The 22,646-nt window shown below is 51.1% G+C and overlaps 1 protein-coding gene across 6 annotated transcripts in view; it reads right to left on the bottom strand.

Annotated features, from left to right (window-relative positions):
* Window positions 1-22,646, bottom strand: part of LOC119963830 (meiosis 1 associated protein) — a 145,630-nt gene that overhangs the window by 56,822 nt on the left and 66,162 nt on the right. For all 6 annotated transcript variants that reach the window (XM_038793158.1, XM_038793162.1, XM_038793159.1 and 3 more), the window contains 2 exons: window positions 8,808-8,964; window positions 7,775-7,916 (listed from right to left, as the gene is read on the bottom strand). In XM_038793158.1, the coding sequence (XP_038649086.1) occupies window positions 7,775-7,916; window positions 8,808-8,964 (299 nt within the window). The remainder of the gene's footprint in view (window positions 1-7,774; window positions 7,917-8,807; window positions 8,965-22,646) is intronic.

Below are 22,646 nucleotides of genomic sequence, written 5' to 3' on the forward strand. Positions count from 1 at the left end.
ACACCCCCACCCTGCCCCACATGCCAGAGCTCATGCCATCCGCCATGGCCTGGTGCCCTGGCCACTGAGGCCACCATCTACCCAGCCCCTGGGCTGCATGCGCCGGACCGTCTAATGGTTTCATTGTTTGTGTTTCCCCCACAGGCTGCGCACAACCACCGGGAGCAGGAGAAGACTGGAGGGGACCAGGCACCTGAAGCGCATCTGTAGGTGACCGAAGCACCACTCAATCACACTCCTGGTCGCTATATGGGCGTCGTCATAGCAGGTGTCCACGTCTGTCTGTGGCCTCCGGCTGGTGTCACCAGCCACGTCCGCAGCGGGTAACCCGTGTCACCCAGGAGCTAACCGCTCAGTGGGGGGAGGGGGGGACTGCGATTTTTGGCGAGTTTTCGTTGAAAAGTAACTATTTTTCGGGTCCATGGGAGGAGAGCCACCTGACGTGCGATTGCTCAGCACATCGTCACCACGACCTTCTTCACCAGATTCTCCTGCTTAAGTTTCTGCTTGCATGCCGGGGAGAAGGAGAACCGTCTTGATTTCCGTTGTGCGATTGGGGGATGGATCGGTAGGTGCCCTTGATGTTTGTGCAGCTGTGGCCAAGGATGTTGGGGCCCCTGGTGGGACAGGAGCTGTGTTGATGTGACGGTCAACAAGGCCTCCCGCTTAGGCAAGTACCCCATGCCATGTGTGAAAATTTTTCGGGTTCATTCTTTCTCGAAGCTGGATATGAATCATTGTCATGTGAGAGTACCTTTAACAAATGGGTGTTTAAGAAATGTACCTTTAAGAAATGGGTGTTTATCAGTGATGTCAGAGTGTGGCGGCACGGTAGCATGGTGGTTAGCATAAATGCTTCACAGCTCCAGGGTCCCAGGTTCAGTTCCCGGCTGGGTCACTGTCTGTGCGGAGTCTGCACGTCCTCCCCGTGTGTGCGTGGGTTTCCTCCGGGTGCTCCGGTTTCCTCCCACAGACCAAAGATGTGCGGGTTAGGTAGATTGGCCATGCTAAATTGCCCGTAGTGTCCTAAAAAGTAAGGTTAAGGGGGGTGGGGTTGTTGGGTTACGGGTATAGGGTGGATACGTGGGTTTGAGTAGGGTGATCATTGCACGGCACAACATCGAGGGCCGAAGGCCTGTTCTGTGCTGTACTGTTCTATGTGGGTGGAGCTGGGCTGTTTGTCAGCTTTTTACTTTTGTTTTAGGCTGTTTGCTGCAGGGTGTGTTTTAGTTTTGTTTTCAGTGTTGGAGCTGAAGCCAGACAGAGTACTGTACTGGTGAACTCTCTGCCATGAAAATACTATCTCTTGATCATTTGGTGAATTCAGAATTATAAATGTTCTCAGTAGTGAATGTAAACATAAGAACATAAGAACTAGGAGCAGGAGTAGGCCATCTGGCCCCTCGAGCCTGCTCCGCCATTCAATGAGATCATGGCTGATCTTTTGTGGACTCAGCTCCACTTTCCGGTCTGAACACCATAACCCTTCATCCCTTTATTCTTCAAAAAACTATCTATCTTTATCTTAAAAACATTTAATGAAGGAGCCTTTGCTGCTTCACTGGGCAAGGAATTCCATAGATTCACAACTCTTTGGGTGAAGAAGTTCCTCCTAAACTTCCCCTTATTTTGAGGCTATGTCCCCTAGTTCTGCTTTCACCTGCCAGTGGAAACAACCTGCCTGCATCTATCCTATCAATTCCCTTCATAATTTTATATGTTTCTATAAGATCCCCCCATATCCTTCTAAATTCCAAAGAGTACAGTCCCAGTCTACTCAACCTCTCCTTGTAAATCTAATGTGCTTCTGTTAAAAGGTGTTTCTTTTGTCTTCTGGATGTTGTTTGGGAAGTTATTAAGGATTACTGAGTGTTGCATTCTTTGGGGGTTGTATTTGAAGTGATGGTTGCTAAGATGTTCACCGTATGTTTTAAAAAGGTTAACTTGAGTTCATAGAATAAACATTGTTTTGCTTAAAAAAAAAAGTTTCCATTTTTACTGTACCACACCTGGAGAGTTGGCCGTGTGCTCCCCATACCACAATCTATTAAAAGTTGTGGGTCAGGTTCTATGATACACTTTGGGGTTCTCTAAACCCTGGCCCGAACACTATGCATACCTCCAGCTGGGGCTGGACACGGCATCCAGATATGTCATGCTTAGTACCCACAGGGGATTGTATGAGTACACCTGTCTCTCATTTAGAGTGCCGTCCGAATGTGTCAATTTCCAGTGGGTTATGGAAAACATTCTCCAAGGGCTCCCCAGCGTGGCTGTCTACTTGGACAACGTGTTGATTGCAACAGCCTCCAAGAAGGAACATCTAGACATCCTAGAAGAGGTTCCCCACCGAATATCAGAAGTAGGTGTCCGCCTGAAAAAAGACAAGTGAGAAGTCATATATCTGGGATACTGGGTTGACAAAGATAGGTTGCACCCGGTAAAAGAGAAAGTCCGAGCCATCAAGCAGGCCCCAAGGCTAGAGAATACGACAGAGCTAAGGCCATTCCTCGGGCTCATTAACTATTATGGAAAATTTATTCCACATCTGGCAACCATACATGCACTCTTAAAGAAGCACCAGAAATGGGCATGGAAGGCGCCGCTAGAAGAGGCATTTGCGCCAGCATTATCCTCCACGCTACTGATGCACTATGACCTGTCAAAACTGCAGATACTCACGTGCGAAGCCTCCCCACATGGCATTGGAGCAGTGTTGTCCCATCACGGTAGGACGATGGGACAGAGCGGCCAATAGCCTATGCATTAAGAATCTTGGTGGACACAGAGCGCTGTTACGCTCAAATTGAAAAGAAGGACTGGTCGTGATCTTTGTAGTTAAAATATTTCACCAGTACGTCTATGGACAACATTTCACAATAATCACAGACCACAGACCCATACTCAGCCCTTTCAAAGAAGACTGATAGCTGATAGCTTTGATAGCGAAGATCCAGTGATGGGAATTGCTGTTGGCAGCATATGAATATACTTTAGGATATTGCTCAGACGCACAGATTACGCTGATTCCCACTGCCTATATGCCTCCCAAGTAGTGTTGGCACTTAATTTTATGGGCATGTTGCATGTCACGGCCTCACAAATTTGTGTATGGACTCAAAAGGCCCCAACACTGGCAAAAATGCGGCAGGTCGTCCTACATGGGGGACTGCAGGGGAAACCTCCAGAAGAACTGCGAGCATTCGCCACCAAGCAACAGGAGCTTAGTGTAGAGGATGGCATTCTTATGAGGCAAAGCCAAAAAAACATTTTACAGGACTTGCACATCCGAGGGTTTCCAAAATGAAGATGATCACCAGGAGGTACATGTGGTTGACAGAACTTGATGGTGATATTGAGAGGTTGGTGCAGCAGTGTGTGGTGTGCCAAGAACATCAAAAGCTCCTGCCATCAGCTTCGCTCCACCCATGGGAGTGGTCCCTTTGGGTGCATTTGCCCGCTGACGTTGCCAGGCCTTTCCTGGGATTGAAGCTGTTGGTCGTTGCCCACTCAAAGAGGATGGATGTAAATCGGATGCCTTCCACCACTTTGCGAGCCACCATGAAGAAGCTACGTCAATCATTCAGCAGTCACGGTATCCCAAAGGTGCTTGTCACCGTTAACGGCACCCCCTTCACAAGTGAGGAATTTCTGGGGCTTAAGCAGACGAATGGAGTGAAGCATATTCGAACTGCCCCATATCACCTTTCATCAAAACCTTTTTGAGGGGCGTGAAAAAACAAACCACGTGATCAGCTGAAACAAAATGGCATGTTTTAAATTTAATTCTCAGACCACGCTGCATCTTATGACTGGGGTAGCGCCAGCAGAGCTACTGATGGGCCGACGGCTCTGAACCCATTTAAACTTAATATTTCATAATCATGGTGGGGAGGTGGAGAAGAAACAAGACCTCCAGAAGATAGTGCGGACAGGAGGTGACATGCCTAAAATTGTAGCTCTTGGCAAACGTGGACCATTCTCGAATGCCGGCGCCTTAAACAGACCTCAACCCACAGCTGTTGGAAGCATAACTGCGGGCAAAGTGGCGAAGGAGGCCTCCTCTGCATCCAGCGACAGGGTAAACTTCGGGGGGGGGGGGGGGGGATGTAATAACCCTCACGAGACCCACGGGGATGACCCAATTGATCTCTCCGTGGGGCCCGTGTCATATGAGCTTCTCCGCTGATGGGCAGAGCCGGTCTGGATTGGGACCAGCATGACTGGTAGTCCCCTTGGTACCTATATGTTGACACTGTATTGCGCCTTTTCTTTTGGTTCCTAATAAATCTCCTTCTTTGATCTCCTGAGCTTTTATAGTGATCTTTAAGGATGGGATGTTTTGTGGTGGGCGGCACGTTAGCACAGTGGTTCGCACTGTTGCTTCACAGCACCAGGGTCCCAGATTCAATTCCCGGCTTGGGTCACTGTGTGCACGTTCTCCCCGTGTCTGTGTGGGTTTTCTCTAGTGCTCCGGTTTCCTCCCACAAGTCCTGAAAGACGTGCTGTTAGGCGAATTGGACATTCTGAATTCTCCCTCAGTGTACCCGAACAGGCGTCGGAGTGTGGCGACTAGCGGCTTTTCACAGTAACTTCACTGCAGTGTTAATGTAAGCCTACTTGTGACAATAAAGATTATTATTATGTTTCACTATAACTACTGCAACAGTAATTTCTCCTAGTCCACCTTTTTGCAGTAAGTGGATTCTTCCACTTGAGGTCCTCAGTAAACTATGTATATAATATGAACTTCCTCTCGTGGCAGAGGTTATTGTTGCATTTCAATTTGTTTCATAGATTATGTATAACTATATGGTGAATATAGCAAATAGGCCATTTGGCTCAATTAGACTGAGCTGGTGCTTATACCTCATGCAAATTTCTTCCTGTTCCATTTACACACATATCGGGGAAGCAATAGTGTAGTGGTATTGTTAATGGACTAGTCATCCAATGACCCAGGGTAATACAAAACCCAGGGTAATGGTCTGGGGATCCAGTTCAAATTGCACAATAGCAGATGTTGAAATTTGAATTAATTAAAAATCTGGATTTAAAAGTCTAATAATGACCATGAAACTATTGTTGGAAAAGCCCATCTGGTTCACTAATACCCGTGAAGGAAATCTGCCGTCTTTACCCTGTCTGGCCTACATGTGATTCCAGACCCACAGCAATGTTGACTCTTAAATGCCATCTGAAATGGCCGAGCAAGCCACTGAGTACAAGGGCAATTAGGGATGTGCAACAAATTCTGACCCAGTCAGAGACGCCCACATCTCAAGCAAAAAGTCTCAGCCTTTCAGCACATCTTTCAATTCCTCTTTCTCACAAGTACTCACATAGTTTGCTTTTGTAAAGATCAATTTCTCCACTTCTGGCGTTATTAGGGTGGCCCTGAAATTTGTGCGAGGTCAGAGTAGTGGTGGGTAGGAAATTCAAGTGGCCATCCCGCTTCTACTCTGAGCTCTCATGTCCTCAGCCTCCTACGCTGTTTCAAAGAAGTTTGAGGAACTTCATTCTTAGGACTTCTGGTGGCAGCCATGAGGTGAGTGGTCGAAGGTATTGGTTTGGGCACTTTATACCCGTTAGTGGGATAGCTCCGGCAGGAAAGTGCTGCAGAAGGTGGAGACGAAGAGGTTCTCCCTAAGATTGGTATGTCTATTGGCTACCAGACTCGGCAAAAAACAAAGACCTGGCTGATTGTTGCACTGTCTCCTTGCTCAGCCGGAGTCTTCGGTGGCATGGCCGGTCCGGCAGGTCCTCGAATGACAGGCACTGCCGGTACAAGCGAGGCCTCATGTCGCACCTCCTTGATACTCCTCCTCCTCGGCCTGGACGGCGGCTGGCTCTCCATCCTGGGCGGTTGCCACTGTCATGACATGCAAACATGCAACCAATGAACACTCAGGATAGGACACAACCAATGGGCAGTCAGGACACTCAGAGGTGGCATCACCACAAAGGGACATGACGTAAACACTATAAAATGGATCAGGCAGTCACACCCTGCCTCTTTCCACAGACAGACATCTAGAGAGTTAGACAGGGTTGATCAGCAGCATCACACCCCAGCACGTGGCTTAGAGCAAGCTGGTACAGTTCGACTGAGTTACTACAGTTAGATTAGCAGAGAGTCAAACTCGTTTGAGAACTGTGTTAATAGTTCAATAAACACGTTGAAATCATTTCAGAGTCTGGATCATCCTTTAGTTAAGACTGCATCAAGTAGCAGCCTGTGTTATACGAAGCAGCAGACCACAACAGCCACCTGTTCTGCTGCATGCTCCGCGGCTGCAGTTTCCTCCTCCTCGAGCAGCTCCAGCTCGTACAGCTGCAGGGTATCCCCCCAGGGCTGTGGTGCCTAGCAGGAAGGCCACCATTGCTGGTTGAATTCCAATATCCATTGTCTGCAGGGGATGAAAGGCTGGCATGTTAGTATGGTGCGTACCCCCGTGCCCAACCAGATTCAACGGGCTACATGGTACCGGTTGGCACTGCGGGCTTTACCCCGGCATGTTCCCCACCACCACACCCCTGGCCCCATCGGTGGCTGGCGCCATGGGGACCACTGGCCCTGGCACCCGTCCCTGCTGCCAGGGTTACCGTTGGCTGGCACTGCCCTTACCAGCAGTACCCCCCCCTATAGGGTATAGTGTCGACGTTACCCTGGTTGGGCTGCCGGCAGATGGCAGCCGGGTTGGGCGGGGGTGTATGGCGACGGTTGGATGCGGGGGTGGGACACCCATGGTGTCATTCTGCAAAACCAGGGCCCAAGGTGGGTGGTCACTGGGGTGTGCAATTAGATGGCTGCCTTGCAGACCACGGCAACAGCGGTCCATGACTGGACACCGCTCCAGTCCTAGTCTCGGCCACTCGGTCTGTTCCCCCATCACCCCCCTCTCCCCTGGTCCTGGCAGGCCCCCCCCCCCCCCCCCCCCCCCCCCCCCCCATCCCAGCGAGCTCGGCCAGTGTCCGGCCGGCAGCCCATGGTCGAACCTCTCTGTGTCCTTCCTCCTCGCTATACTTAATCAACCACGGCGATAATTTCATGAAAGTGCAAGTGAACTACGCCGTCAGGAACTTGGCCATTGGAGGCGAAGAATCGCGGGGGCCTCAGAGAATACCGGGCCGGGCCCGCTAATAACATGCAAACAGTGTACTGTACATGCGTATTTACGCTGCTGTCGAGGTGACAGAGAATTGCGATTTGGCGTCAAATCAACCCCCGCTGCAATTTTGGCGTTGGAACCTATTCTCCGCCCAATCGCGTTTCGCGATTTCGGTGCCAGCCAACGGAGAATCCCACCCACAATCTCTGCTTACTCTATTTAATGTATACCTAATATACTCATCTTTTCTCATAGACAACTGATGAAGTATTATCTATATTTCATGCCAAATGTTACATAGCCATTACAATCATTGCAGCATCAATCTTTCATAGTGAATATATAATTTATTTGTAAAAAGCTTACTGTGGCAATTCAATCTGGTGCATCTATATTTACATCTCCTTACATAAGCTAATCTTTCACATAAAAAATTGAGTGGGGCTGTCATCTGAAAGCTTACAATATAAAGAAATGGGTATCTCCATCTCTGAGTCAAAGAACCACTTCAATGTTTGATGTTTTAGATTTAATGAAAAGTAAGCCAAAACATGCAACAGTGAAATTAGTTTCAGACGTTTTCACATTGCAACATATGTTCTTTTCCTGCCTTTACTCTACATTTATACCTTATCGGGCAATGGGTTTTTTCTGATTCCTACCTTCAAAGTATGACAGAGCGCGTGAAAACTTTGGTGGTTTGTCTCTAGTTCATCCCAGTCCAGTTTCCAGCAGTTTGTGGGTCTGATGATAATTGGAAGCCCATAGAATACAGATTCACAAACACCGTCGGATTTCAGAGCCCTGTAAGGTAAGGATTTTAATAAGCATCCAGGCGTTGACATTTGACTGCCCGGTGTCCATTTCTGAGTGAAAAATGTGTGCTCAGGAATGGTTGTCAGACCAAATGTGACACCGAGCCGCGGAGAAAAGGTGATAGGATAGGTGGCCAAAAGCTTAATCAGGATAGGTTCAAAGAAAGAGAGAAAAAAAGAGGTGGAGATGTTGAAGGATGGACTTCTAAAACTTAGGGCTGAGGTAGCAATGGTGGAACGATGAAAATCAGGGAAGTGCAAGAAACTCAGAGATCTTGTATAGTATAGTTGCAGGACCTAAGGCGATTACAGAGATATGGATGGGCAAGTCCATGGACTAAAGTGAAAAGCTTAATAACAAACTGTGCTATATTAATCAAAAGAAAACGCATAGGGCAGCACGGTGGCGCAGTGGTCAGCCTCACGGCGTCGAGGTCCCAGGTTCAATCCCGGCTCTGGGCCACTGTCCGTGTGGAGTTAGCACATTCTCCCTGTGCTTGCGTGGGTTTCGCGCCCATAACCAAAGATGTGGGGTGAGACCCATGCAGACCCAGGGAGAATGTGCAAACTCCACGCAGACAATGAACTGGGGCCAGGATTGGACCCGGGTCCTCAGCGCTGTAGGCAGCAGTGCTACCCACTGCTCCACCGTACACCCTATTTTTATACCTCAATTAAGCCTCCCCTCAGCCTTCTCTGTTCCAAGGAAAACAACACCAGCCTATCCAATCTTTCTTCACATTTAAAATTCTCCATTTCTGTAACTAGCCAAATAAATCCCGTTTGTGTGCTCTCTAGAGCACAGCATCCTTCCAATAATGCATGACCAGAATTATACATAGTACTCTAGCTGCAGTCAAAATAGAAGAAGACTACTTACTTTATAACTTGGAGTTTGTGCTGCAGGGGTCCAGGATCTGTTGCTTTGTTTGTGTTCTGGTAGTCTCGGAGGCTCTCGGTTTTCTCAGTGAGGAGAGTTGGCCCAGGAAGGAGAGCAGGACTTATAAGTCTCTCCTGAACATCACATTTCAGACATGCTATGAATGAGAAAGAAAACATTATGTAGATCACATTATTTTTACATGAACTACACTAGACCATCCTTATATTGATGTGGAGGTGCTGGCGTTGGACTGGGGTGAGCACAGTAAGAAGTCTTACAACACCAGGTTAAAGTCCAACAGGTTTTGTTTCACCTGAGGAAGAAGCTGAGCTCCGATAGCTCGTGATTCTAAACGTTCCTTATATTGAAATTGAAAATTGAAAATCGCTTATTGTCACGAGTAGGCTTCAATGAAGTTACTGTGAAAAGCCCCTAGTCGCCACATTCCGGCGCCTGTCCGGGGAGGCTGGTACGGGAATCGAACCGTGCTGCTGGCCTGCTTGGTCTGCTTTAAAAGCCAACGATTTAGCTCAGTGAGCTAAACCAGCCCCTATTGGTAACTGGTGAAAAGACAAATCGTGGAAATAAAGAATAAGAACATAAGAAATAGGAGCATAAATAGGAGAAGTAGGCCAATGGGCCCATTTGGTTTGCTCAACCAATCAGTAAGATCGTGGTTGATCTGATGTAGCTTTAAATCCACTTTCCTGTCTGCCCCTTGGGAACCATAAGAAAATTGGCTCTACTTTGAGTGACCTGAGGTGGTGCAGGATCATGAACTTGGAGGAGTCCATTCAGCTCATGAGTGTCACCATGTCTCAGGGCTTTGAGCATTTGAGTTTGTCTATTGAAGCTATTTAGATCTAATGTCATGCAATGAGGAAGAATTAATTAGTAATCTCACAATAAAAGATTCTCTCGGAAGAATTGACCATAATACAATTGAAACACATAGGGCCGCGATTCTCCGCTCCGACGACAGAGTGCAGGCGCCGGTGGGAAAACGGGCACGGTTTACCTCGCTGCCGGCGCCCGTTCCTAGACGGCATTCTCTGGCTGAAAAGGGGGCCAGTAGGGGCGTGGCGGGAAGCGCGTAAACGCCGAGGCGCACAACAGGTGACGCAAGCGCACAGGCTGCCGATGGGGACCATGGCACCATGCTGAGCAGAGCCCAGGTTCACACACCACGACCTGGAGACGCTGCTGGATGCCCTCGAGGAGAGGAGGGGGGCATCTGTACCCCGGACCCGGCCGTTGGGGGGCCAGCCAACGTGGCCCGGCATCTGTAGAGGGATGTGGGCGCGGCCGTGATGCCACCGTGGTGACACCCAGGGCTGGCGAGCAGTGCCGCAAAAGCTCCACGACCTACTGAGCGCAGCCAGGTGAATACATAAGAAAAAAGAACTAGGAGCAGGAGTAGGCCATCTGGGCCCTTGAGCCTGCTCCGCCATTCAATGAGATCATGGCTGACCTTTTGTGGACTCAGCTCCACTTTCCGGCCCGAACACCATAACCCTTAATCCCTTTATTCTTCAAAAAACTATATATCTTTATCTTAAAAACATTTAATGAAGGAGCCTCTACTGCTTCACTGGGCAAGGAATTCCATCGATTCACAACCCTTGGGTGAAGAAGTTCCTCCTAAACTCAGTCCTAAAACTTCCCCTTATTTTGAGGGTATGGCCCCTAGTTCTGCTTTCACCCGCCAGTGGAAACAACTTGCTGGCATCTATTCTATCTATTCCCTTCATAATTTTATGTGTTTCTATAAGATCCCTCCTCATTCTTCTAAATTCCAATGAGTACAGTCCCAGTCTACTCAAACTCTCCTCCTAATCCAACCCCATCAGTTGTGGGATTAACCTAGTGAATCTCCTCTGCACACTCTCCAGTGCCAGTATGTCCTTTCTCAGGTAAGGAGACCAAAACTGAACACAATACTCCAGGTGTGGCCTCACTAACACCTTATACAATTGCAGCACAACCTCCCTAGTCTTAAACTCCATCCCTCTAGCAATGAAGGACAAAATTCCATTTGCCTTCTTAATCACCTGTTGCACCAACCAATTTTTTGCGTCTCATGCACTAGCACACCCAGGTCTCTCTGCACAGCAGCATGTTTTAATATTTTATCATTTTATCCAGCTGTGTGCCCATGGTACCAACCCTCCTACCCCCTACATGTGTGACACCCATCCCCTCCCCAGGGGGATGGTACAACCACAGCCGTGTGGCCCATACAAGTCACGTTGGCCCTGTGCCTTGTGCACCCATGCCAACATAGACCCAACTGCATGCAGTGGACCGCCTAACAATACTGTTATTCCTCCCCCCACCCAGGAAAAGAGCGCCCGCAACCAACGGGAGTGAGCCCGAACCGGGGAGGGGTGAACCTGACCTGCGCCAGCTCACCGTTCACGAGCAGAGGACACTGGACATAGCCGGTGCACCCGAGGACCGGGAGATTGCCCTTGCTGAGGTCGGGGGCAAGCCACCAACTGAGATCCCTCCCCTGCCTGGCCCCTTCCCCTCAGCCCTTTCCCCTCAGCACTCTCCCCTCAGCCCTCTCCCCTCAGCCCTCCCCCTCAGCACTCTCCCCTCAGCACTCACCCCTCAGCCCTTTCCCCTCAGCCCTCCCCCCTTTCCCCTCAACCCTCCCCCTCAGCACTCTCCCCTCAGCCCTCCCCCTCAGCCCTTTCCCCTCAGCCCTTCCCCCTCATCCCTTTCCCCTCAGCACTCTCCCCTCAGCCCTCTCCCCTCAGTCCTTTCCCCTCAGCTCTCTCCACACAGCCCTCTCCCCTCAGCCCTTTCCCCTCACCCCGCGGAGCACTCACCTCGGTTGGCCATGTTAGTGGTGAGGCTTCTGGGACACTAGCTGGTGCGCACCACACAGCCGCTCCGGTACAGCAGGTGGAGGTAGGAGCAGCCGAGGGGCCGGATGGTCGGAGGGCAGCCCAGCCCCGGCAAACACCTGCCGCCCAGACGGGTCCCGGGTTCCTAGATTTCCCCCGCCCACCCATAGACTCGATGCAGTCAGGGATCCAGAGGCAATAGTGTGACGGCCGGTTTCCAGCACCTGCAGATGCAGGTGGAGGAGTGCATCTGCATCCAGGAGCAGGAAATGGTGCCGGTCATGAGTGTCACACAGGCCAACATCGCACGGGTGGTGTCCGCGGTGGGGACAATGGTGGCACGGTGTCGGGCATGGGACTGAGTTTGCAAGGCCTGGGGCTATCCGGGCACGCGGCCTCCGTGGCCCGGGACAGGGCTGCCGTCGCAGAGGAAGCCATGGGCCAGTGCCAGCTGAACATCGCAGAGGTGCTCAACAACCTCGCCCAGTCCTAGCAGGCCACGGCCCAGTCCCAGCAGGCCACGGCCCAGTCCCAGCAGGCCACGGCCCAGTCCCAGCAGGCCACGGCCCAGTCTCAGCAGACCATGGCCCAGTCTCTGCAGGCCACGGCCCAGTCCCAGCAGGCCACGGCCCAGTCCCAGCAGGCCACGGCCCAGTCCCAGCAGGCCACGGCCCAGTCCCAGCAGGCCACGGCCCAGTCCCAGCAGGCCACGGCCCAGTCCCAGCAGGCCACGGCCCAGTCCCAGCAGGCCACGGCCCAGTCTCAGCAGGCCATGGCCCAGTCTCTGCAGGCCATCGCTGACAGCATCAGCGCCATTGGCCGGGCAATGGACTGCGTTGCACAGAGCCAGACACGGGTGGCGCACTCCTTGAGCTCCATGGCCATGAACGTCCAGACCCTGGTCGATGCCAGGGTGGACCTCCAGGACTGGCAGCGCCAGGTGATGCCCGTGCCCCAGGTGCTGGATCCGCCCGCACCCCCATCCCATGAAGAGCCCCGGGGGGCACTGGGCACACCGGGAAGGGGAAGGAGGTGCTGGTGCCCGTCCCGGGTCCCCCTGCAGGGGGGTCCCGGAACCCCTGCGCCTCTTCCGCACCCCACTGCCAACGCCCCTGGTGCACCTGATGGGCAGCGGGCAGAACAGGGTGGCACCACGTCACCCAATTGCCTGAGGTGCGGCCTGGCCCATCCAGGCCGGGCCACCCCTGGAAGCAGCCGCCGACGGGGACCCCAGTCACAGGGCAGGAATTACAGGAGTCCACCTCCAGTTCTGCTGTACCATCTGAGGGAACACCGAGACGTAGTCATAGGGCCCGTAAGGCCAGAAAGGTAGACACGGATGAATGAGTTGACACGGGTGCAGGGCACAGATTAGTTAGATGGGCTACGGCACATGTACAAGACGTCTGTTATTACTCACATTCCACACCTATGCCTCTGTACTCTGTCCGATGTTTGCGGGGGTGGGGTGGGGACTGTGTGCCAGTGTGTGTGAGGGATGCTGCGATAGAGGTTGGGCTCCGGTGTGTGTGACCTGCGGCCACCCCACCCCCCCACTGCCCCCCTCCCCACGGTTCCCCGACGCCAGCCTGGCCATACTTCAAGGCCATGAGATGCAGTGTCAGGGCTGCGTGCAGACACCCAGGTGGAGGGTTGTGATGTGGCCATGAGTCAGACATTGTCGAACGATGTATGGCTCGGAGCCCATCGCAGAGCAGGCTGTCATCATCATCCATGCCTTGTAGCAGACCTGCGTACACCAGCGACCGTGCCCCCATCCCATTGTGGCGCAGGCGGTGTGTCATGGAGGGGTGGTGTGCATGCGGGCGTTGTGGTGGTGGGGGAGTTGGGGGTGTGGGAGTGAGGATGTTATGGTGGTGGTGGGGGTGGGGGAGGTGAGGGTGGTCATCCGTTGGGGAGGTGCCGAACCCGCTGCCTGTGCCGATACCCATCAATACTGCCGCCCACCGTGGTCGCCGAAACAGGCAGCTACCAGCGCCTCCCATGCCTCCTGGCCCAGTGCTGGGCAGCCTTGTGTTCCCGTCCATCCCCTATGTCCCATGCATCTGGGGAGGAGCTCCCCTCATCCTGACCGTCCTTCTCCTCCTCCAGCACGTCGCCTCTCTGCTGGGCTATGTTGTGCAGGATGCAGCAGACCACGACGATGCGGCCCCCGTGGATTGCACGTGGCGGGCAGCGAGGAAGATGGTTTCGAAGATGGCCGCCCCCGTTGATCGCACGTGGCGGGCGGCAAGGAAGATCGCGCCCAAGATGGCGGCCCCCATGACTCGTTCATGTCGTGCGGAGGCGGAATCGGCAGGCACGCTGCCACATTGCGGGGTCTGCGGGCCTGTGAGTTGGAGGGGCGATTGTTCTGGAGAGCGTTCGAGTTTGAGGATTTGGTTTTAGCCAGGCATACCTTTGCAAAATGTCCTTTCCGTCCACAGCTACTGCAGGTCGTGTTGCGGGCCGGGCAGGGCTGCCGTGGGAGTTGGGGCTGGCCGCAAAAGTGGCACGATGGCACTCCGTGGTGGGCGGGTGGCCGCGCGGCGCAGGCCTGGGGTATCTCTGGTCGGGGATCCACGATGTGGTCGCGTGGTCGGCTGGGAACGAGTTTAAACTTTGAAAAGCGACCTCTAACGAAGTCGCTAGTGTTACTGTGTCCTCCAGGTTCTGGGCCCCTTTTTCGAGGAGACGCTGGCACACATAATTGGACCGGACACCTGCAACATACACATCTCGGACGGCGAGTTCCATGTGCTGGGATGCTGTCACAGCCTGGAAGTTACATTCTCGTACTAGAGCTTTTAGGTCGCGCAGGTAGTCTTCTAGCGACTTTGCAGGGCGCTGGCGGCGGGTAGTAAAAATATGCCGCGCGTAAACTTCATTTACGGGCCGCACGTACAGGCGATCGGGTATTGCGAGGGATTCGGTGTACGAGTCGGTACTATCAAGTTGAGTACAAATGCGATGGCTCACCCGTGCGTGTAGAAGACTGAGTTTCTGCTCTTCAGGAACAGCGGAGGTAGTCGACGCAGCCAGGTAGGCCTTGAAGCACCGAAGCCAATGCAGAAATATTTCCTTCACTTCTGCGGCCTGTGGATCGAGTTCCAGTCGATCAGGTTTGAGGGCTGATTCCATGGTGGTTTTTTAAGTCGATTAAATTGATGCGACCATCAATTCACTCAAGACACGAGTAGAAGTAAACTGTGGCTTTAATCGACTTACAACTGAGTCTGCCTGCGACCAGATGAACTGAGGGCAGGCTCGCAAGACCGCAGCACTTTATACTTCCGGTTGTGGGAGGAGCCATGGGCGGAGCACTGTACATGCTCCTCATCTCCCCGTGTGGGCAGAGCCGCGCAACGGCTCACAGATGGAGCCCACAGGGACACAGTGATACACAGTGTGAATTATACATTCACCACAAGGAGTTACGCTGGCAGTGCGGATGAGATCATTTATCCGCTTCCTGCACTGGATGTGCTTCAGGCACGTTTTTCAGCCACGTTGGCCTCCAAGAAAATGGCCTCCCAGTCCAGAGAGGGGAGTTTGCTGTGCTTCATCGAACCAGCCCTGGAGTAGAGGATGTGCCTCGGCATCCAGACTCCTTGAATCAAGACCTCAAAGGCATGAAATGGGGTGCAAACGTGTTCTTGAGGCTTCGGGCCTTCTGCCCTGAGTTCATGACATCCTGCAGGGTCTTGTGAGGACGAGTGGGCTGGAGAGAGTGGCATGAGTGTGTTGGACTGATGTTTAAATATGGCACCTAGACCTTCAAGCCCACAAACTGACGGTGGGTGGATGAGTTAGCTCCCAGCCCGCCAGGTGATTTGGAGAGATATTTGCTCCTGCATAACTATCGAGGCTCCAAGCCTGGAATTGGCTGTGACTTCACGCCATTCTGGTCAGCAGGAACAGTGCCACCAGAACTGCCCGTCACTGCACTTAGACAAAGGCATTGAGAATTTCACCCTTTGTTTCTGTTTTTTTTTGCATGTGCAGGTCTTAATTCTGTTTTTCATACTGTTGCTTTCGGACACAGCTGTTCCTTGTTCGGTCATAACATCCACTCAGACAAACATTATTCCTCTTTACTATAACCATTACTTCGCCCTTTGTACCATGAAATATTTTGTCAGCTAATCTCTCCCATCCTCTACCCACCCTATCACTGACCTTCCCTTTTGCCCTTCTTTCCTCTTTCACTTGTTCAAAGACTATTATATTGTTACTTTATTCAGTTATGAAGAAATGAAATGAAATGAAAATCGCTTATTGTCACGAGTAGGCTTCAATGAAGTTACTGTGAAAAGCCCCTAGTCGCCACATTCCGGCGCCTGTCCGGGGAGGCTGGTACGGGAATCGAACCGTGCTGCTGGCCTGCTTGGTCTGCTTTAAGAGCCAGCGATTTAGTTGAGTGAGCTAAACCAGCCCCTGGCAAGGAAAGGACCTTGACCTAAAGTATTTTGTCTCCCTCTCCACAGATGCTGCCAGACCTGCTGAGTATTTCTAGGATCCTGTTTTTAATTTTAGATTTCCAGCATCCGCAGCATTTTGATTTTGTAGATTGGTTGAAGGACAGGAAGCAGACTAGGGCATATACAAGTTGACAGACTGCAGCGAGTTGAGTCCTCAGCTGCTTGCAATCTATATTAATGGCTTCGGCAAAGAGTAATGTATCTAAGATGCTGATAATACAAAGTTAGTTGGAAATATGAGGACGACACAAAAAGTGGCAAATTAAATAGAATGTGGATAAGTCTCAGGTAGGAAGGACTGGGGGCTGGTTTAGCTCAGTTGGCTGGACAGCTGGTTCATGATGGAACAAAGTCAACAGCGTGGGTTCAATTCCTGTCTGGTTGAGGTTATTCGTGAAGGTGCCTGAAGAGGTAGATTTAGATATAAAAACGTAGATTTAGGTATAAACCTATATACAAGGTTTAAATTAAAACCTAAGGGAGCACTGGAAGGTTCTGGAGATAGATAACCTCAGACCATTGCTATGGTAACAGATACAACTGCCAAGGACTGAGAACAAAGGCAAGGGTGCCTGCACACATAAAGTTGATTGACAAGACAGTTGCTGCTCACGTGAACCACATGTGAAACAGGCCTTCACTCTACAGGCTCCCAGAGACCAGGGAAACACTGCAGAAGCTGGGACCTTCACTCTGCTGCTCTCCAATGACCAGAATAGCATTGCAGCAGCTGGAGCCCTCTCCCTCCCCAGCTCCCAACCACTCTGACCTGGAGAGCTGCAACCCCCGACAGACCCTAAGTTCTCCCTCCACTCCCCCCCCCCCCCCCCGTACAGTCGCTCATACTCCTAAAAATCAACTCCCACAGCCTAACTATCATTAATACTGCTCTTTTAAATCTACTTGCAAGTCTAGAGATCATCCGTCCTCTGAAGGAAGACTGTGATCTGGAAAGGACCCTGCGGACCCAACACACGGACTCGGCCATCGCCTCATCCGCAACCGCGATCGCAGAGACGTCGTCCACCCCATCCACGTGGTCTGGACATCCACCGACCTGTGAAGACAAACCGCAGCCCGACAGCGACCCGGAACACTCAACCACGCAGACCCATTTTCCGAGGCAGGAACCGCAAACAAGGCAACAAATCCTCCATCCACACACCGACCAGAGTGAATAACCTCATTGGATACAACTATACCATTAACACTGCATATTCTCACCGTCTCCTTGGCTGGAAAAGAAGCCGTCACTCCAGGAAGCGTGGAAAACGTGCAGGCCTGCAGTTGAGAGTGAAACAACGCGGCCTCAAAGCCCCTCTGCCAAAAGACAGTACCGGACCAAGCTCGAGTTCCAGGCTATCCACACGGACCCCCGCCGTCTATGGCAAGGTCTGCGAGACATAACGGGCTACAAGATGAAGGCATGTAAAATCACAGGCTCCAATGCACCCCTCCCTGATAAGCTCAACGCATTCTGTGCCCGCTTTGAGCATGAGGTCAGCGAGAGCAAGCCCTCCATCCCAGAAGCCTCGGAGGAACTTGTATCTGAGATCACCATTGCAGACGTCAGAGCAGCCTTCTCGAAGGTCAATCCTTGGAAAGCCACTGGCCCGGATGGGGTAACCGGACGAGTGCTCTGGTTTTGCGCGGAGCAGCTGACGGGGGTATTCGCAGACATCTTCAACCTCTCTTTACAACAATCTCCCTATCTGCTTCAAGAAGACAACCATCATCCCTGTACCAAAAAAGGCCAAGCAGCGTGCCTTAATGCCTATTGTCCAGTGGCTCTGACATCCATCATTATGAAGTGCTTCGAAAGGTTAGTCATGGCACGAATCAACTCCAGCCTCCCGGATTGCCTTGATCCACTACAGTTCGCCTACCGCTGCAACAGGTCCACAGCAGACACCATCTCCATGGCCCTGCACTCTAACCTGGAACACCTAGATAACAAAGACACATACATCAGAATCCTATTTATTGACTACAGCTCAGCCTTCAACATCATCATTCCTACGAAACTCATCTCCAAACTCCACGGCCTTGGCCGCGGCTCCTCCCTCTGCGACTGGATCCTGAACTTTCTAACCCACAGGCCACAATAAGTAAGGATAGGCAACAACACCGCCTCCACGATCATCCTCAACACCGGTGCCCCACAAAGCTGTGTCCTCAGCCCCCTACTATACTCCTTATACACCTATGGCTGTGTGGCCAAATTCCCCTCCAAATCGATTTGCAAATTTGCTGACGACACCACAGTAGTGGGTCGGATTTCAAACAATGACAAGACTGAATACAGGAATGAGATAGAGAATCTGGTGAACTGGTGCTATGACAATAATCTCTCCTTCAATGTCAATGAAGCGAAGGAGATTGTCATCGAATTCAGGAAGCGTAATGGAGAACAAGCCCCTGTCTACATGAATGGGAACGAAGTAGAAAGGGTCGAGAGCTTCAAGTTTTTAGGTGTCCAGATCACCAACAACCTGTCCTGGTCCCCTCATGCCGACACTATAGTTAAAAAAGCCCACTAACGACTCTACTTTCTCAGAAGACTAAGGAAATTTGGCATGTCACCTACGACGCTCACCAACTTCTACAGATGCACCATAGAAAGCATTCTTTCTGGTTGTATCACAGCTTGGTATGGATCCTGCTCTGCCCAAGACCGCAGGAAATTACAAAAGGTCGTGAATGTAGCCCCGTCCATCAGGCAAACCAGCCTCCCATCCATCGACTCTGTCGACAATTCCCGCTGCCTCAAAAAGGCAACCAGCATAATTAAGGTCTCCATGCACCCCAGACATACTTACTTCCACCTTCTTCCGTCAGGAAAAAGATGCCAAAGTTTGAGGTCACGTACCAACTGACTCAAGAACAGCTTCTTCCCTGCTGTCATCAGACTTTTGAATGGACCTACCTCGTATTAAATTGATCTTTTCTCTACACCTTGCTATAACTGTAACATTATATTCTGCAGTCAATCCTTCCTTCCCTATGTACGATATGCATTGTTCGTACAGCATGCAAGAAACAATACTTTTCACTGTATACTGATACACGTGACAATAATAAATCAAATCAAATCAAAATCAGAAAACACAGGACAATGTAAGTGAGTTTAGGGGGGCTATAGCTCAGGTGTCTACTTAATCTAATAACTGTTTGAGAAAATGTAGATAAGAGGCACCTATATACCGAGCACATTATAATATTGTGTAGGTGCCTTGGTTATGATCGGCAATTTCTTTAAAAAAATTTTTTTTTTTTAAGAGTACCCAATTTCCATAACAGCCTCCCCGAACAGGCGCTGGAATATGGCGACTAGGGGCTTTTCACAGTAACTTAATTTGAAGCCTACTTGTGACAATTAGCGATTTGCATTTGCATCTTTTTTTCCAATTAAGGTGCAATTTAGCGTGGCCAATCCACCTAACCTCCACATCTTTGGGTTGTGGGGGTGAAACCCAGGCAGACACAGGAAGAATGTGTAAACTCCACACGGACAATGGCCCAGGGCCGGGATTCAAACCCGGGTCCTCAGCGCCGCAGTCCCAGTGCTAACCAATGCGCCACGTGCCGCCCCCATTATTGGTGATTTCATGTACTTCTAATTCTTAATTGTGAATAGACATAGATAATTTTTGAACAAATGTTTTCTTTTGATTGCTGTATGCTAATTAATTCAGATAACACACAAAGTTTAATTTACATGTATTGTCTGTGCTCAGGAAACGAGCAAGTCACCTGCTGGTAGCCGAGTTCCCTGGCTATAGCTTGGAATAAAAGTTTAAACTGAACACCAACTCTTAACTGTCGTCTGGTCAGTTGGAGAATGAGGTACACTATAGTTGAATAACTATGTGAAAACTCCCACAGAAGCCTTCGAAACCTTGCCCCTCGCCTGAATTGTGGTGATCCTCAGGATAAATCACCACCAGTCAGCTCTCCCCCTTAAAGGGTGAAGCAGCCCATGCTCATCTGATGGTCTGAGTTATAAGGAGAGGCTGGATATTTCATCCCTGGAGCGTAGGAGGCTTAGGGATGGTCTTATAGAGGTCTACAAAATAATGAGGAGCATAGATAAGGTCAATGGGCGGGATTCTCTGATCCTGAGGCTAAGTGTTGATGCCCTCGTAAACGCCATTGCCTTTTACGACGGTGTCAACAGGCCCTTCGGAGCAGCGATCCTGTGCCTCACAAGGGGCCAGCATGGCACTGGAGCGACACACGCAGCTCCAGCTGCCGATAATGGCATCAGAACCGGCGGCACTGCGCATGCGTGCTACGGCCGGCGTGAAATCATGCATGCGCGCTGCGACTGGCGCGAACTCGCTCATGCGGGCTAGTTGCCTTCTCCGCGCCGACCCCAACGCAACATGGCGGAGAGCTTCAGGGCCCCGGCGCGGAGGAACATAGGCCCCCACCAGGAGAAGCCAGCCCGCCGATTGGCAGGCCAGGCCATGGTGGAGGCCCACCCGGGGTCGGATCCCTCCTCCCCCCCCAAGCCCGCCTTCCCCGCAGCATGAACAGCGAGGTTCCGCCGGGTAGGACCACACACGAACGGCGCTGGCGGGACTCGGCCTATCTCAGCGGCCACTCGGCCCATCGCACGCAGCAGTTTGGCGGGGGGGACCCGTGTAGAGTGGCCTCCGACTGACGCCGTGCCAGTGCCAATTCTTCGGTGGATCGGTGTCGGAGCAGCGTCATGTGAATCGCGCCCCCCCCCCCCCGGCGATTCTCCCACCCGGTCCGGGGTCGGAGAATCCCGCTCAACATCATTTCCCAAAGATAGAGGAGTCTAAAACTAGGCGGCACAGGTTTAAGGACAGAGGAGAGAGATACAAAAGAGATCAGAGGGGAACTTTTTTGACACCGAGGGCGGTGAGCATCTGGAACGAGCTGCCAGAGGCAGTGGTAGAGGCGGGTACAATTTTTTCCTTTAAAAAACAGTTAGACATTTACATGGGAAAGGTGCGTATAGAGGGATATGGGCCAAATGCGGGCAAGTGGGACAAGCTTAGTGATAGAAACTGGGCGGCATAGACAAGTTGGGCCGAAGGGCCTGTTTCCATGCTGTAAACATCTGTGACTCTATCTGGGATTATGGTGACTTTACTTACTCGTAAGGATGGAAAAACAGAATATTTTTCACAAGCGTGAAACTTTGAAATGTTCTTTTTATAAATTTGGTGTATCCAATTAATTTTTCTTTTCCATAAGGGGCAATGTAGCCTGGCCAATCCACCTACCCTGCACATCTTTGGATTGTGGGGGTAAAACCCACGCAAACACGGGGAGAATTTGCAAATCTCACACAGACAGTGACCCAGAGCCGGGATCGAACCTGGGACCTCAGCGCCGTGAGGCAACTGTGCTCATCATTCGCGCCACCGTGCTGCCCGAAACTTTGAAATGTTAATGCCCAAAGAGATTTGGGTGTACATGTATAAAAGAATGTTAGCATATAAATACAGCAAGCAATTAGAAAGGCAAGTGGCATGTTGACCTTTATTGCAAGGGGTACAAGAATTTGGAAATCTTCCTACAATTGTATAGAACTTTGGCAAGATTCCAAGTGAATGCTGTTGTGTTCCCCTTATCTCAGGAAGGATCTAATTCTCTTGGGGATCATTCAGCAAATTTTCATTAGACTGATTCCTGGAATGAGGCAGGAGTCCTATGATGGGAGGCTGAGTAAACTGGACCTACAAGGGGACATAAATTTAAGGTGAAGGGTGGAAGATATAGGGAGGATGTCAGAGGTAGATTCTTTACCCAGAGGTAGTGGGGGCATGGAATGCACTGTCAGTGGAAGTAGTTGAGTCGGGACCTTCAAGCGGCTATTGGATAGGTACATGGATTACGGTAGAATGATGGTGTGTGTGGTGAATTCATACTGTATTGTAATTCACACTGTATTGTATTGCATAGTATTATGTCCTTGTGGGCTCTGTCTGTGTGCCGTTGCGCGGCTCTGCCCATAAGGGGAGATGAGGAGCTTGCACAGGGCTCCACCCTTGGCTCCGCCCATGGCCCCTCCCACCTCCGGAAGTATAAAGTGCTGCAGCCGTGAGCCTGCCCTCAGTTCTTCTGGTCGCAGGCAGGCTCAGTTGTAAGGCTATTAAGTTTACTTCCAATCGTGTTCCGAGTGAATTGATGGTTACATCAATTTAATAGTCTTAGAAAACTTGAAGAAAACTACTATGGAATCAGCCCTCAAACCTGATCGACTAGAACTCGACCCGCAGGCTGCAGAGGTGAAGGAAATCTTCCTACACTGGCTTCGATGTTTCCAGGCCTACCTGGCTGAATCAAGCACATCCGAGAATACAGAGGAGCAGAAACACACCTTACTGCACGCATGGGTGAGCCATCGTATCTCTACGCAACTCAATTTTACCACCTCATATACTGAGGCCCTTGCTATGCTCGACCGATTGTACGTGCGGCCGATAAACGAGGTCTACGCGCGGCACATTTTCACGACCCGCCGC

Source organism: Scyliorhinus canicula, chromosome 3 (genome assembly GCF_902713615.1).
Source record: "Scyliorhinus canicula chromosome 3, sScyCan1.1, whole genome shotgun sequence".
NCBI classification, from domain to species: domain Eukaryota; kingdom Metazoa; phylum Chordata; class Chondrichthyes; order Carcharhiniformes; family Scyliorhinidae; genus Scyliorhinus; species Scyliorhinus canicula.